The sequence below is a fragment of the Meleagris gallopavo genome, chromosome 10, assembly GCF_000146605.3.
Source record: "Meleagris gallopavo isolate NT-WF06-2002-E0010 breed Aviagen turkey brand Nicholas breeding stock chromosome 10, Turkey_5.1, whole genome shotgun sequence".
Taxonomy (NCBI): Eukaryota; Metazoa; Chordata; class Aves; order Galliformes; family Phasianidae; genus Meleagris; species Meleagris gallopavo.
Window position 1 is genome coordinate 24,704,096 of NC_015020.2, and position 17,045 is coordinate 24,721,140.

At 36.3% G+C, this 17,045-nt stretch overlaps 1 protein-coding gene across 1 annotated transcript; it reads right to left on the reverse strand.

Annotated features, from left to right (window-relative positions):
• Nucleotides 1-253: 253 nt before the first annotated feature.
• SPATA6 (spermatogenesis associated 6) lies at nt 254-13,420 on the reverse strand. Its single transcript, XM_031554991.1, has 7 exons — nt 13,262-13,420; nt 11,685-11,733; nt 10,739-10,780; nt 9,333-9,457; nt 4,878-4,958; nt 2,090-2,368; nt 254-502 (listed from the first exon to the last, which is right to left on the reverse strand). The coding sequence occupies exons 1-7, from the start codon at nt 13,418-13,420 to the stop codon at nt 269-271; spliced, it is 969 nt and encodes a 322-aa protein (XP_031410851.1). The 3' UTR covers nt 254-268.
• Nucleotides 13,421-17,045: the final 3,625 nt, after the last annotated feature.

A 17,045-nucleotide genomic window follows, 5' to 3' on the forward strand; every position in this document is an offset into this window, starting at 1 on the left:
AAAAAAAAAAAACCTAGATATGAACATTATTCATATTTGAAGCAACAAGGCTCTTGAATTTCAACATGATCAACATTCCAGGCATGACTAACCCACCCACCGACTGAAGTGCAGATTTGTTCCTCTATGCAACTAATCAAAACAGGTGGACTGGAACAGAGTGCCTGGACTCTGGTATTTTCTGCTCCTACTTTCCTATCATGTAGAACTATGTTCCAAGTTTCCTGAGGTAAAGCAATATGCAAACCCACCTTTTGCAACAATAGGGTTATTCAGTGCTCTTATTCTTCCTATCAAAGAGGAGCAGGTTTTTCTCCATTAGAGATTGTTTCAAACCAAAACAAAAAACACACCCGACTAAACTACTGGAGAAAAAAAAAGCATTAATGAGAGATAACAGTATTAAATACTGACCAGGGGTTACCTTGGACCAAGCTTCCATTGTGCCTTCTCGCAGGGTAGAGCAGGCATAAAGCTCAGTTCCAGGACTTGGTTGTTCTACCTGAAGCAAAATTACTGTTAAGAGGTGCAGTATCAGATGTTTCAATCTCTATACATATTTTTAATTGTTTTTTTTTTCCATAAGACCACATCCAGTCCTTTCTGAAGTCATTTATTCTTATTCAAATACTATTTAAAAACGTGTTCTTAATGTTTATATTATTAGCATTATTGCATATAAACAAAAAACAGTTCTAGAAAGATCTAGAAAGCTCCTAATGTCACGTTGTTTAAAGGAATAAAAATGCAGATAGTTTCTCCTTCATCTATAACGTCTTTTTGAAGATATCTTTTTGAAGACCACATGATACCACATATTTATTCCACATTTTTCAGACCTTACAAAGTGCTACTGTTCCTAGTTTAAAAAGTTATATTTTAACATAATTTAATTTTAATTGTCATGCAACATAGTACTGCCAAACCAAGAGACCTCAGCAGTAAAGATGCTCTAAAAGGAGCATTCTCATTTTAGAAAGGCCGTGATGCCAGGAAGGGATGCATTAAGAGACAAGAATTTCCCTTCCTGTACAAATATAACAGTGCAACTGAAATCAATAATCAGTATTTACAGATGTTGTAATTAAACTGTGAACTTCACCTATAGATCAAAAACCAGAAAAAATTGATTAGCAGGAGATAAAAGAAAAGTAACAGAGATAAATAGAAGGTTGATGAATAATTAATGGATTAATAAGACTAATTTGAATTTCTAAAAGAAAGTACCTACACAAGTAGAAGAACACTTGTGAAAGAATTTTAGAATTTGATAAGCTATTACTACTTGTACATAAACAAGAAAAATGAAATAATGTGAGAGGCAAACTAATTAAATGCTAAATTATCTCAGTGGCTGTGACAAACATTCAGAACTGTAGAGAAATCATGCCACAGCACAGAGTCAGAATAATTCTATCTTGGCCCCTACACCTTTTCAACGGTATTGTTAAAAAAAGAGGATGGCCAAATTTTAACAAAGCAATTTGCAGGAGAACACATTCACCCATGAGGCTGGGCAATCTGGACCTGCAACAAAGCACTTAAATGAAGTTTCTTCAAGTAACTACATAATTTCAGAACAGTTTTTCCACATGCAGTTCTCGTGAAAGTACTAAATGCAGGCTGGTTATCAGCTGTAAGTCAAAGTATCAGAGATGTAGCTTTGAGTAAAGCAAGTGTTTCAAAGATCACAGAATGCTAACAAAGTTGAAAGAGGCAGCGTATGTGTTCTTAATGTGACTAGACACTTCTTTAAAGTCTTGTTCAGGATTTTTTAATACTAATATCAATTACTTCCAAGTTGAATTTATACAGCTATTATACTGTCTAGCGTGCTGGAAAAAAAGAAATGGGGCCTCAGAGAATTTAACCAAGATATTCATGAAAGAATTTGATCTTTGTCTATTACTAACAGATAAAATTAACTAAAATAAAATTCTTTCATATTTAAATAACTATGTGACAGACTGGAAAGTAGAGAAATTATTCATCTAAACTAACGGATGAATGAATTTTTGGAGCAGTATTCAGTGAAAGAACAATGTTTGATCTCAGCTTAAGGTAGAAGCACTTTGTGCAGAATACAAACCCGTCTAACTACAAATGGAGGCTTATCAGTTTCTCTTCTGAATTCGTAAGGACCAAGGTTTAGGTGGGCCAGTCGTTGCCTGGCTGCTTCTGACAGCTCACACATCCGTCTTTTTGTGTACGGAGATGGAGAACGTGACTTGGAAGCTATGGTAGGCTGCTCATAGTTCTTTCTTGCTACGCTGTGCCTGCTTTTCTCAGGTGAAAGCATGTTTTTCTTTGGTAACTTTGTTTGCAGTTTTCCATTTGGAGTTGAGTGATGCACCCAATTCAAATCATCCTAAAGTGAAAAAGAGAAATTATCTGCTTTGACAGCACGCAGAACAAAGACCACTGACAGTAACAGAAACAGGGAACTGATAATTTTAACAGAAATTGATGCTATATGTCAGCTGAAATTCCTCTCAGAAGACTATAATCAGACAGCAATTTAAAAAGCAACAATGTATTTACCATTTTGTCAGAATCCAAAAGGAGGTTAAAACACACACATTACTGTATGTTGGAAGTTAAGTGTCTAATACTTCACTCAATTAGTTTGCTCATTCCTTTAGCATACAGAGACTAAAAAAACAAATTGAGTTTTGCATCAAGTTCATTTAACACAAGCTTTATCAGCATTGGACATACAAAATTGTGCAGCTTTTTCCATCTGTTTAAAACTTCTAAAATACATATCTTAAAATTCTTCTCCATTCATATCATTTAAAGTTGCCTAAAAGTCACAAGAAGTGTAATTGTGCTCTGAAATTTATATTTTCTTGGAACACAGTGAATTTACTACTTGTATAGTGTCTTAATTAAGAATGTTTTGTATAATAACAAACAGCAAAAACAAACAAACAAACAAAAAAACATCAGACCATCTTCCCAAGATTATCTTGAATCAGGTGAATACTTTTGCAAAAGAAAAAAAAACAGCTGTTTATTTGTATTGCTGCCAGTTTATATCCAAAGCATGTATTTTTTCAGCCAAAATTTACAAAAAATAAAAAAATAAAAAAAAAATCACACCATTTCCAAATACTGCTTTAGAAGTTTACCTCCAAGTTGACACTGCTTTTAAAATACTCACATTTAACAGAATGGAGGAAAGCTGGGAAACAATCACCCTCACCAGCTCTCTGTGCACAGTGCAGTACATGAGCATTTTGTTTGCTTGCTTGTTTTTCACTGGCAAAGCTTACTTAACAATTCAGATTAGCTCTTCTTCCAAATAATTATCAAATTTTCAGTGACCAATTTAAAAGTCTGCAAAACTCACTCCAACACTGAAGTTTTATTTGAAATACATTATCATTCCTTTGCAATTCTTGGCATTAAATGCACATATAATTACTCTGGAAGCATTATAGGTCAAGGAATTCTAGATTATATAATTCTTATCCGACTATGAAGTCAGTAGCATGTTTTAATTGTGAATACCACAGCATAGATAATTAGGCTTTTCAGCCAAATTTTGCCTGAATTCCCATGTTATAGAAGCTCAAAAATACAAGTATGGCAAGTTTTTTTTTTTATTTTTCCCCAATTAGAAATTACTTTTCAAGCTTGAGGAAGATGATACTATTCTTAAATATGAGTGTTGCATGCATTATTTTAGTTCAGAAGAACCTAGGAATAAAATGTCCAGCTTACCTTTGTTATGTATGGAAGGGAAGACACAATGAAAAAAAAGATGAGGCTGAGTGTTTTGTGCTAGCATAGCATGAATCTGGCATCACAAACACAGTTCACATTGCTTTCTACAACTAGCACTTGTGCAGCTGGTAGTGAGCCAGTATGAAACTGTCCCAAACAAAAAAGAACCTAATTCTCTAAGAATAACTTCAACAGAAGTAGACGGTGCATTTTCCTGGCTTAAACTAGTTTCAAAGTCATTCTTTAGTTTCAAATCAAGCTGTTCTTACTGAAGTCCCTTTCAATGAGTTTAGTTTTCTATCAACACTAACTTTCACTGCTTTTTTTTTTTTTATTTAGGAAATTCTTTGAGTGTCTCAGTAAATATATTTTGCTAAAATTGAATCTTCTCAGTGAACTAATGAACAATACCACGAATGGACCCAAGTCACCTCATCCTTTTTGCACACGTACCTTCTTAACAATTCAGTTTGAGTGATGCTGCACCATTTGCAATAAACTAGAGAAGGAGGAGCATGTAAGAGTAACTTTGTGTGACAGTCTGCTCCAGGAAACATGACACAAACCAGTGAGATCAGAGAAGAGTGATACAAATTGAACTAACACATCAGAGAGGGTATTTCTCCCCAGTCTCTTCAGCTACTACTTCTTTAACTTTACCCACCGAAGCAGCAGCGTTTCCAGATTAATATTAGTGATAGGCTTTGCAACAGAAATCTTTGTTTTGATTGCTACTGACATCATTATGGAAAACAATTAATTGGTTTGTTTTTGATAACGTACCTTCTCTGACTTCACTAAGTTTCATTGTCCCACCTTAATTCTAAGTGTCAGTAAGAAACAGTGAGAAGGTATCTTCCCACCTACAATACACCAGGGATTAACACTTCAGCTGATCACAGAAAATAGCAGGTGATAATTGTTTCAGATTGAAGGAACTCTCAGCATTTACTGTCATGCACCAGACCCACTCTTTACTCATACTCGATTAAAAATTTAATCAAGTTGTCAAGCACCCATGACAACTGCTTTAACCACAACAAAAGAAAGAGAAAAGTTTGAAGTGAGCAGCATATGCAAAAAATTGAAACGAAGGCTATCAATATTAAATCTAGAAATTAAATTGCAAACAATTAAATTATGCTAACCTGTACGTGACTCCTTCCTGAGCTTAACAGACTTTCAGTAATAAGGGAGCTCGTAGAAAATCTCAATTTTGGTGCAATTCCCTAGAAGAGAGACAATAATTGAACATCAAGCCCCAACTCAAGATAAAGGGTATCAAAGAAGTAAATGTCACCTAATGTAACAAACCATCCCTAATTTCCAGTCATTTCCTTTGTTAATTTCAGCCTTTAATAAAGATAATTAGAAAAGACAGAACAGCAATGGTAAATGTCAAGATGCTAACATTTGCATTTCTGACAATTCAATTACAGATGATTATATTGCTTTCGTACAACAATTAAGGTCTGACTTTCATTTCAATACATTTCTTTGTCAAAAGCAATTTTAAAGATTTTTCATGCCATGCTGTATAGCATCAATAAAAAATTCCAGTCGTGATCTGGAAGTTTCAATAATGCTAACTTAGGAAATTTGTTTATAGTCTCAATTGTATCACCTTTTTTGTAAAAATATCTCAAAAATCCATCCATGACACTGCAAATAACTATTCACTTGTAACAGTGTCATTAGGAGTCCCCTTTGTTCTGTAACTCCCAGAGCAACATCTGATTCCTATGGATTGTCTCCTATAATCTGCTTCTTTTCAGTGATCTCTTAAGCACGTGGCTGGCAAGAGGCAGGCCTAGTTTGACTGATCTGGAGGCAGTGGAATTCAGCCCGACCTCCTGGTCCATGTTTACTAACGGACTGGCAGGCCCCTGCATCTCTGAGACAAACCACAGACAAGTCAGAATAATCTAAGAGCGTCTACCACAGCTCTATAGAAGCAAATAGGGATTCAAGTGCCCCTAGAACTTCCTACTCTCTCTTCTTTCAACACAGAGAGCTTGCTGTACAGCCCCAGGCATCTGTACGCAAAGGCGTTTGTACAACTGAACACAAAATTACTGTGAACCAAAAAGGAGCTCATCATTTTGTGATCCTGCCCCACAGCTGAGAATTAGCAGGAACTTCATGAGTGAAGGTTACTGCTGAACCAAAGGAACACTGCCACCTGCCTAAACACACATTCATTTCCCACAAGGGTGTACGATCCAGCCCCAGGTTAGATTATGAAAATGAAATGACAAAAATGCCAAGAAAGCTCAGTTAAGCAATTAGTAAGAGTCTGGCATTCAATCAAGTCAAGTTACGGCATATAAAAAGATTTTAGAGCTGACCATCTTTAATCAACTCGGTTTTATTACTAATGAATTGTCAAGTGCTATCAACAATTTAAAAAAGGACACACCAGAATTAGCAAGTCTATAAAAAGCAGAGCACCTCCTGCTCTTACAGAGAATGAAAACAGAATTGTTACATGCTTAAAGATAAAAGTTATAAGACCACACTCCTTCAGATAAATGGTTCATGGAGAGCACATACGGGACAGCATTTGCATGTACAGGAGTGGGTATGTCACAAGTAACTTATAAATCAACAGAAAAAAGGAGTTTTCCCTTTATATTCATATATAAATGCTATATATTCAATACAGTGTCATGTAAACATCATTCTATAGCTCTAAACACTTCCTATAAACGAAAATCCAGTTAGAAAGTTTTGTGGGTCTATTTCCCTGACACTGTGTTAGTGGTGCCAGCGGAAGACATGTCAGTACTCTTGTACCAGTCATTGAACAGATATGACATGGATATACTATTAACTGAAAAATTGTTAAGGTGGTTCATATTCACTGGAAACCAAGTTTTAAAAAAAAAAAAAAGTCTAATACGTGCTTTTAAGGAGCATAAGAATATATCAGAGCTTAAAAAGTATATGTACATATCAGAACATCTTCTGTTGGTATGCTAATGAAAGACAACAAAACTGAAAAGAATATGTTTTAAGTAACGTAGCAAATATTGTATGAACGTGGGGAATGGAGATAAGAAGGTCTGTCAGAAGTCGCCACCAGTTGAGGTTTAAACATATTCCGAAAGGCAAGGGCTGCAGAGAAACACAGAAGAGCCAGCAAAAGCCTCAGCTGGGCAGCACTGGACCAGGAGAGATAACTTGAGGCGTATCTGGTATGCATATTGTGTTTGTAAGCTTCAGAAGACATTTAGCCAAAGACATTATCAGCCAAGTGCCAGATTTCTGGAGGAGTCCTGATCCTCTCAACTTGGGATTCCTTCCAACTGGCAGATTAGCAGTGTTCATCAGACACGGCTTGTCACTGCCTATCTGAACTCCACAACTGTAACCTTGCCATTGCTACCTTTACTTTTTTAATAAACGACAGTTATTGGGAATCAAAGTGCCAGAGAAGCACAGCTGTCAGTCTAAAATACTCAATATCTCAGCTAACCATAAATAACTTTCTGCATAGGAATAACTCAGCTTGAATAGCACACGAATAATGTGAGTGATTTTTGTCTGCAGGAGCTTGTTTAACACTTGGCCTTCTGTTTAGTGTTTACACTCAGTGCTCGGTGCTGACAGGAGACACTTGCCAGTACAGCTTAGGGAACACTAGAAGATGGAGGCATTTGAGACTTCACAACTTCTGGAGATACAAATCCTCTCTTTGCAATCCCATTTCGCAACCAAAGAGAGGAGCCACAAGTAGCTATTTGAGAGACTTCCTCCAATTGCATCAAACACAGCTTCGTTATTACTCCTGAAAATGGGGTCAGTATGCCAAAATCCTCTCTTTGAGCTGTTCTGATTTTCTGTGATGGAGATGCAATAGAGTATAACTGATGCTTCTGCAGTCCTCATTTCAGGGCAGAGATGTATTTCATTTACACTGCTCCTGAGGACAAGGAAGGACATTTCTGTCTATCATCAGTCAACATTTAAAAGCTACCACAGTGTCATCATTCAGTTACACATTCAAATGACTCTGAGCACATCTGCTCACAGCTCACAAAGTATGATACCTTATTTTGCTAGAGAATACATAGTTTTTTCTATTAAATAACTTAATCCAGCAAACAAAAACAATGCACAAACTTCCCTACGTACTTCTCTCAGTGACTCACAACACCAGCACAACTGTATTTGTGGCTCTATTGAGAACTCCGTATTTAAGGTTGTTTTGTAGCATGCTTTTGCTGACAAACATTTTTAAACACTTAGTTCCCTGAACTGGTGCACAGTGTGGTTGCACTCAGAGAAAATGAAGTGATGGAAAAGGAACGAACAGCAGGATGCAGGGATGCAGTACTGTAACTGAAGGCTGGATATAAAACTAGAACAACTTAAAAGCCATATAAATGGAGGCTGTTATGGCTCCCTCCCTCCCTTTAGCCACCAAAAACATTAATAGGATAAGTTTGACATATCAAAGAGATGCCATGACAAAAGATGCCTTTTTCTTTCTGTAGGGACAGTTAAAGCTGCTGCAGAACAATACATTTCGTATCACAAAATCACAGCTTTAATTCATTGAAACGTAGCACAGCATTAGACACCAAATTAGCACGTCTAATTGCAAGTGACAGGGCAATTTCCAGGTTGCCCTTGCAGGGGAAAGATTATACCAACTAAACGATACCAGTGACCTTTGATCAGCCTTCCACCCACACCAATAAAGTGTTTTTTAATCCAATCATGACAGATAGGGCAACTGAGTCCTAATTCAAACGTTCTGTCACTCCACTAGTACAACTTAAATTCCAAAACACATTCCCTGTGCCAACAGCAACATCCTCAAAGTGCCTTTCTGAGGTATTCCACTGACACCCAAGATCCAACAGTCTTAAACTCTCTGATGGGTAGTGAGATGAATTCATTTCCACTCAACGTGTACTCGAGCCCATATCTCCAAAAAATTCACATTAGTCCATTGCACTTGTTCTGCCAATTAGTTGTCATTTATCATAGTTTTCATAAAAATTGTAGAAAAGGCAGTTATTAAGAGAGCATGAATAGGCTGAACAGATCCTGAAGAACAGGCTTCATAACTGAGAAACAATCACATAGCACTAAGCTAAATTTCAGTCACTTTTTTTGGTGGTGACTTTGGACCTCAGAGAGGCCCACAGAACAGATGCCATAGAATTGTATACATCTGTAGTGACTGTCACAGTCTTAAGCATCACAATAAATGAAAACAAAATGCTAAAAAGGGAGATTAGAGAGGTGGGCTACATGTTGTTTTTGAGAATTGTGAATTTGATACAAAGTCTCCCTCTTCAACTACCATCTGCATCATGGATTAAACTGAAATAGAGAGGTGTCATAGAATCACATGCAAACCACATGGAAATTAACTTCTTCACATTAAACACTTTTATGAAGCATTTTGAAAAAAAAAAAAACAACAACAAAACACAAATACCTTCACTTGAAGGTGCAACTGTGGATTTGTACATTCAACACCTGGCAAAATCTGTCAGAAGAAATCGCTTTTCATTTTGAAGTAGTTCAAGGAGTTTCACCATTGAAACACACTATGCCATAAACACAATCCAAAGACATTCACTCACAGTAAAGTAAGAGGACCTCTTCATTAAAATCTCACGATCTATACCATGGTGCCGACAGGTAAGCTTAGGGTCAGGGAACAGGAAATCTCTTGTATTCTCTTCATAAGTAGCAAGAATTTCTCCAACTAAAAAGAAAACACACACTGTAATTAGAAATTTGAATTAGCAGTAAGGCTCTATAACTCGTATCACAGTAGGGAATAACATCATCAATTAAATCAGCAGCAGAAATATTCAGACACTGGCCTAAAAACATGGTTCACTTATTTAAAAAGTATATAGAGAACAGTTGAGGCAATCTTCATGAGGAAATTCCCATAGCTCCTAAAGGTAATCCCTTCAATAGCTTCCTCCTTCTCTACTTTCCATGACACAGAAGAAACCAGCAGTTTTTAGCCAATACGTCATGAAAAACTGTCTTATAATACAGAACACTGATGCTTCTTAAATAGCAAATTGTTATCAGAAAGAAATGCAAGCAACATCAAAATTAGTACCTCAAGATTCTTCAAGTATTGTGGTCTGCTACTTTCTTTTAAAATATTTTCTTTAGAAAAGCATGTTTCTATTTAAAAAAAAAAAGTTTAAGTTGTGCTATTACAGTTATTTTGTCAGCTTCCACTGGGATGTATCACACCTACCTCCAAGTCCTGAAATTATTGAAGCCAGAATCTTTCAACACCCCTCCTCCCCCCCAAAAAAAAAATCCACACTCAGTACATTTTCTTGAATAAATAAGTCCAGTGAATCACCTGAGAGAAGCAATTGTTTCTTTGAAACTACTAAAGGCAAGTAACAGAGAGTGCTTTTAATACTAGTTTCCAAACGAGTTCTCTTTCAAACTTGACTTTATTTCCAATAAAGTACAGACTTACATTATTCATGGGAACACTTGAATTTCATTAAAATAGATTTTTATAATCACACAAACCAATAACAGAAGTATGACAAATTGCTATTTATTATTGTCACCTATCCCAAGCGATCTGCAATACTTATAGTGAAGATAAGAGTTCTCCCAGAGGTCACCATTAAAACAGAAGGGGAAAAAAAAGAAGTGCCATTCTGAGAACAAGATGATACACTCTGAATTTCACAGACAGACGCTCTGCAAGTGAATTGTGATGCAGTTAATAAGTGATGTGCTGGATGATTTCAGTTTATTTATTTATTTATTTTTAAATATTATCACTTTTTGACATGGCACGTTTCAATATTCAGTTGCTATTCTATTTCAAGAATGAGATCCTCTTGATCTATTAACATTTTATATTCAAGGAACCATTTGTTGAAATGCTTCCCGTTTTGTTTTTGTGTTAGAAATAGTGATTGTGCTGTAACGGGCAATGTCCTCATGGAAATTCACCTATTAAACTGCATAATTTATGAGGAGACTGATACAATACCTGGAGGAACGAGCTGTATTAGTTCAAGTACTGCTGTGTCAACTAGAAAGGAAGAAAAGTTTATTTGTAAGTTAAAAAAAAAAAAAACCTAAAATGAGAAGTTACTTAAAGAAAAAAAGAAAATACTGCCCACTGATTGATAGTACTGTACGCAGTGACACCAACAATAAGAGCAAATAAAGGCAAACTTGCCTAATTCCTGGGAAAAAAAAATTACTGATGAACACAATGGTATTAGCAGTATACAAAAAGCAACCCTTTCACTAAGAATTTGTTAAGTTCTACCTGTTTTTAAGTGTGTCTTTGGAAATGTCTTGTAAAGAAGATTACACAGGCTTAACCACTTTTTCAGATACTCCCTGCATTAGGGAGCATACTCTTGCAGTTTGCATGCAGGGCTGGTGCTGTCTCACTAAAACTCATTATGCTCCAGATGTGATAAGACTGCTTACTGTAGGCATATATCATTTTCTTAACTATATACATCCACACATACAGACGTTTTGTGTGAAATGAAGAAGTTTCATTTGAAATTAATCAAATAAGTAATCAGACAGAGGAAACCATTATCTGTCTGGATAAGCAGTTGGATGTCCTGCTAATTAGGACATTTTCCCCTTCTAAAGCATACAGCATACATTCTAGAGGCATTTTTTTAGTTAACAGCATTTTGGAGAAGTTGGTACTATCCAAAAGACAGCAAGAAACTTACGCCTGTACTGATAACAAACCTATGCTATAAAGTCACTAGTGCTATGGTCCTAACTTATTTAGTATGTAATGCACTACATTTGTTATCCACTAACTTTTCAGAGGACAGGCTCCTGATAAAAAAAAATAAAATAAAATAACTGTAACATTATTGAAATCTCCAGAACATCTTTAAAGCCCATATGCATATAACATTAATGCACACAACACAGTATGCATAAAAAGCAGAACTTACCTTCTAGCAACTCCACAAGGTCTCCAGGATCAACTATATTAGCAAATGTCTGGAAAGCAAATAAATATTAAAAAAAATAATGGCATAGTCAAAGTCAAACATATCTCTGAGTGAAGAAGAAAAAAACGAAACACCAATATTCTTCCTTACTTCAGATGGTTGTCAAGAGTTCTATCCCTCTTGGAAAAAAGAAAGGAAGCTGGAGTTATCATTTGACACACAATCATATTCATTGAAAGCTAGCAGTTCTTGTCGGTTGCTTTCTAGCCATTTTAGGATTACCTGCCCTAATTTAAATTAGGAGCTATTGTGAAGAGCTGAAGTATTTTGTGAAGAGGAAAGCATTGCCTGAGAAAATTTCAGGAGAGAAAGAGAAAGTACTGAATGCATTAGAATTCTGATAAATGAAGAATATGTTCTTTAATGTTAGCTATACTTTAAGCTTAACTTATTCACGTGCAGAGTACTGTTCAGATTGCTTTTAAACTAATCCCATGGCAAGAGATGGCAAGGAATTGGGCAGGAATTCCTGCAAAAACATTTCAATGGATATTAAGCACATAATGGACTTCCCTGTAATGCTGCACAAAGCGTGGAATGGTATAAATCACTTTGCTGTTCCACACACCAAACACTTGAAAACACCAACGCACTGTTACACCACAAGTACCTAGATCCATTCAAGAGCAATTTGTAAGAAAATAGTTATTACTTCAGCTTTCTTGTTAAGCTCTTTTTTAACTAAGTAAATTCTAGAGTCCTGGAATTCCCCTAAATTACAACAAAAACAGCATTCAGTACATTTCCCTTAAATAGACTGTGGGATGTTTGTCTTTAATGAAATACTGTACTCTTTTCTATTTTTTCCATTCTTCAGTGGTTGGTAAAATTATCACTGTTTTTATATTACCTATATAACAGGAGTATCACTGATGTTTACTCAGTCTAGTTTTGAAAGTGCAGGGGGATGCTTCAAGGAAAAGAACTAGAAAGGGCAAAGTATTATTATTCACAGGTAGTCAAGGAACCAGATCATATCTGTATGATTCTGTGTTTCATTACCCCTGTGGTACTAATAATGAAGCTAGTAGGGACTCAGAATATGTGATAAACAACTATAAATTAAAAAGGCCAGAGTACTAACTTGGGAATTCTGGTGACAAACCATGAATAAAGGATCTCAAAAGGAAAACGATGTCACCAGAAGGGTTTGAGCTGCTATCCTATCTTTCTACTGATTAAGCTGACTCTCCCACATCTTATAGTTTTTGTGTTACATTTTTAAAACAATAATATTTAGTTCTTTCCAAGCTAGGAAAAATAGATACTGAAAAAGGACAGTTCCTAAAAGAATGAATAAGCACCTAAAAAAAATATAATCTTCAGCATGTGTATTTCTTGAGACACTGTGTGGATAATACAGTTGCATACCTCTGTTGTGCTAAAAAAAAAAATGCAGGTGTTATAATATTACACTGACCTCTGTGTGATTACTTGCACATCAGGGTTCTGCAACGAGCTTTGTGTATGTAGGTTATGTTTTATTTGCCTCGTATCAGCATTTGACATTGTCTTACCTTTTCAAATACTAGTTTTTCTTGAAAGAAAAGTGGAAATGCTGCAGGGACACACCGAGTTTTTTTGTACTGCCCAAGTATAGAGACACTGAGATAGAGCTCCTCTTTGTCTTTCAACAGCACTCCGGGGCAAGTTATCTGTAAGAGGAACACATTCATTAAACAAACTGAACTTCAGTTTAAGAAGTAATGGCTGTTTTCAGGATAAAAATGAAATGGTCAAAGCTGAACCGGTTGATTGTTGAGACTCAGAGTGGAAACATTTCTTTCCTAAAGGAGTTCTATTTGTACAGAATGACAAGGAAAATTTGTCACCACTTTAAAATAATCAAGAACAAGTTTACTTACAGTAGGAACACGTTCCACTGTTTTAAACCAAACCTAAAAGTGGTATCATGATCTTAGAACTGTATAATGAATGCATAGAGTATCTATAAGTTAATCAAGGGTCACATCATGTTCTAAAAGAAGGATGGATGTCTAGAACAAGGCTTACATGATGCAAAGATACAAAGAAAATAAGTCCAAATATAGCCTGCATAATGAGTGAATGAAGCTGGTAGATGTATATGCTTCAATTCCCATACTCTGTTCAGTCTCCAAAACAGAAAAGTTTATTTGCAAATATAACAATTGAATTAACATTACATTTTAATGTGCAAAGGAGAAAAAGTAAATGTTTTGCTCCAATGGGAGGAATGTCACACAAATTGTTATAGGAGAATTTTGGCCACCCAGGAGCGTATTCAAGACAGGAAAGACCTGTCATTGGGCTCCAGATATTGCCACAAATCTCTCAGCTTTCTCTGGCCAATTCTTACTCATCAAGAAGTTAGCAAGCTTTTAAAGCTCTGATGAACATCAGATATTCTTAACTGTGTTTCCACTGCAACGATGTACACAAATCACTGTTAGCTATTTTCTCCAAGCCACATGGTTTTACTCTATTATCCATCCAGAGAATTGTCACCTTTCACTTCATTTCTACTGCTCACTTTTTATAGCAGTATAATAAATATGAGGTTGTCTCTTCTAACATAAGGTTGCTGCAGAAAGCGTTCAGACTTTCAATTGCAAGGTACAAAGACAAAGGAGCAGAGTGACAGGAATTAAAATAAGTGCTTTGCTTACAGTCCCTTACTCCCAAATGAACATTTTACTTGAGAAATTCTTGCTGGAGCTAAAACAAAATTACATAAACAGCAGAACAACAGCCTCAAGTGAAAGAAAATAACAGAAACCAATGTGTTAGAGATTATTATAGGTACAATCTAAGCTTAAAAAAAAAAGTTTCTACTCATAAGTATGCTAGAAAAGAAAAAAAAGTTTCCTCTCCATGCAAGTTAGGACTTCAAAACTGCAAAAGGAGTACCAGAATAATGGATATTCTGACTGAAATAGACTACCAATCATTAAACAGTTTCATGACAGTGGCTGCAAGCGCTAAGAGGAGTGAGTAAAACAGAGAGATTTCATTCAGAAAGGCAAGATTGCCCTCAGACTACACACTAAAACTCCTATTAGCTTGGCTGGGACTTTTCCTCTTAAGTTTACGATTCTTCTTAACCAGGGCTTTGCACCCTGCAGAAGGCAACTGGAAGAACACAAAGAAAGGTTTGAACACATCAGGTATAGCAAAACTGCAAGCAATAGTTAGGGGATATGTATTCTGGTTAGCCTGTAAAAGTAAGATCTTACAAATCAGCATGCGTAGTGTGCTGTTTATCTACAATCTTATAGAAGCACAATTCATTGTCTGGGCTGGAACACCAAGTCTACACGTTCATATAACTTTAAATCAGCTATAAAAAAAACAAAACAAAACAAAAAAAAACAATGGTACGTGTATATCCACAGTTCATGAAGTGTGTTAGGTAACATACGCTGCACGGAGCTGCAGAACACTGAAGAGACGAATTGAAGTCCTTCACTGATTGCAAACCTTTCAGGGAGGATGAGGGACTATTTTAAAAACGGTAAAAGTGTACCAATTTTCTAATGATTAACTGCTCTTACAACCAACCAGGGGGGCTATTGAAGAGAAACAACTGTTACCACATGAAGTTCCAGAAGGATGAAAACGTGCTATCCCTAATGCTGGGACACCACAAACTGCCATAATGAAATCATTGAATTCACCTCATGGGAAGGAACAGAATTCTACTGTTCCAACATCTGATATATATCTGTTATTTTTTTTTCCCCTTCCTACACTCAATACTCAAATTATACAATGTATATGCAACCAATGAGAAAGGCTGGCCCTGAAAAAAATCTTTTAGTAGCCCATTATTACCAAGCAGAAAGGTTCTGCATGAAGGGCAATGGACAGTATTAACTTCTGTGGAGTGCAAGCTTACATAAAGAATAGCCCTTTGGACTCAGAGTTACAAAAATAATCTTCTCAATATAAAGAGATGACATTTTAGTCTCCTTACCTGACAGTAATCCACAATGCTATTAATTCACCTTAGTGCTTAAAGCTTTACATACTTCACTGCCACGTTTGTGAATTCTCCAAGTAGCAGTGACATGAAGAATAATGTGAATTTCATTCTGTTGCTACATGAGCAATCTAAATGCCAGCAGCAGAGGTAGGAACCAAAATTAGTCTCAGAAAACAAATAACAGTGAAAGCTCAGTCTGAGCAATCATGAATTATTCAATTTAAACTAATGGCAGGGTAAACCAAATATGGTCTTAAACTAAGGTTTTCAATTTTAGAAGAGTAGCCTTTCAGAAATGAAGACTGCCTATGAAATAAACCAAAGGACTCATGCATTCCAGATAGGAAAAGACCTTGGAACTTAGATTAAGTCAAAAGGAACAAAACCAAACTGGAACACGTATCCTAAAGCAAGAGAAAATCAAATATGACAGCATTTCTGACACAGGTCAACAGGTTTCCAAGAGGCTTCAGAAATATGCAGAGCGTTGAAAAAGAACCAGAAATTGAGAAAAGAAGGGCAATGCTGTCTGACTGAAAAATAACAACTGTGAGACACCTTTGAGGCAGAAAAAGAGACCTGAGCAATTACACTTAATCAATCAGAATATTAAATATGAAATAACAAAGGCTATGGAGGCAAATACGAGAAGGAAAAAAGCCTGGCAGCATGCGTTTAATAAAAAGATCAGACAAGCAAAACTCAATGTTTTCTGGGCAAAGGATATCTAGCTTTATCTGGGCATCAGTAATGTCACATGGTGCTACGTGAGATATTGCTACCTATGATGCAAAGAAGGAAGTTAGCAAGAAAGTCTTATGGTAATATAGAACTGGCCAAAGGACAGCATCAGTAAAATGGAGAGCATCAATTAAGGGTTGCTATTAAAAACACTCGTGTATATGCTGGAATCCACATCTTTAAGCAATTTTATTGATCCCGGTACAAGAAGTCAAGGAACACTCATGAAATTCCTCAATCAAAATTCAGAAATGGAAGGTCACGAGAAAGACACAGAAAAAAAACAGCCATAAGAACTGAGACAGACCTACTGTGTACATAACACTGCCTGGTTTTACCAGAGGATCTCTCCGTGTTAAACAACAGCCTGGCCGCAGCGCAGCTGTGAAGGGACTAACGTTAAGATATAAAGGATGAACTGGGATTTTTTATTTATTTATTTTTTTTTCCTTCTTCCCCTGACATCATCTACGGTAACTGTGAGACCCTATTTGTACTGCCGAATTCAATTCTAACCCTGATCAATGCAAACTCCTTCCGGAAGGAACAAGAGTGGCTTTCCTGCAGCGGGCAGGCCGGAGGAGTCGCGGCCCGGG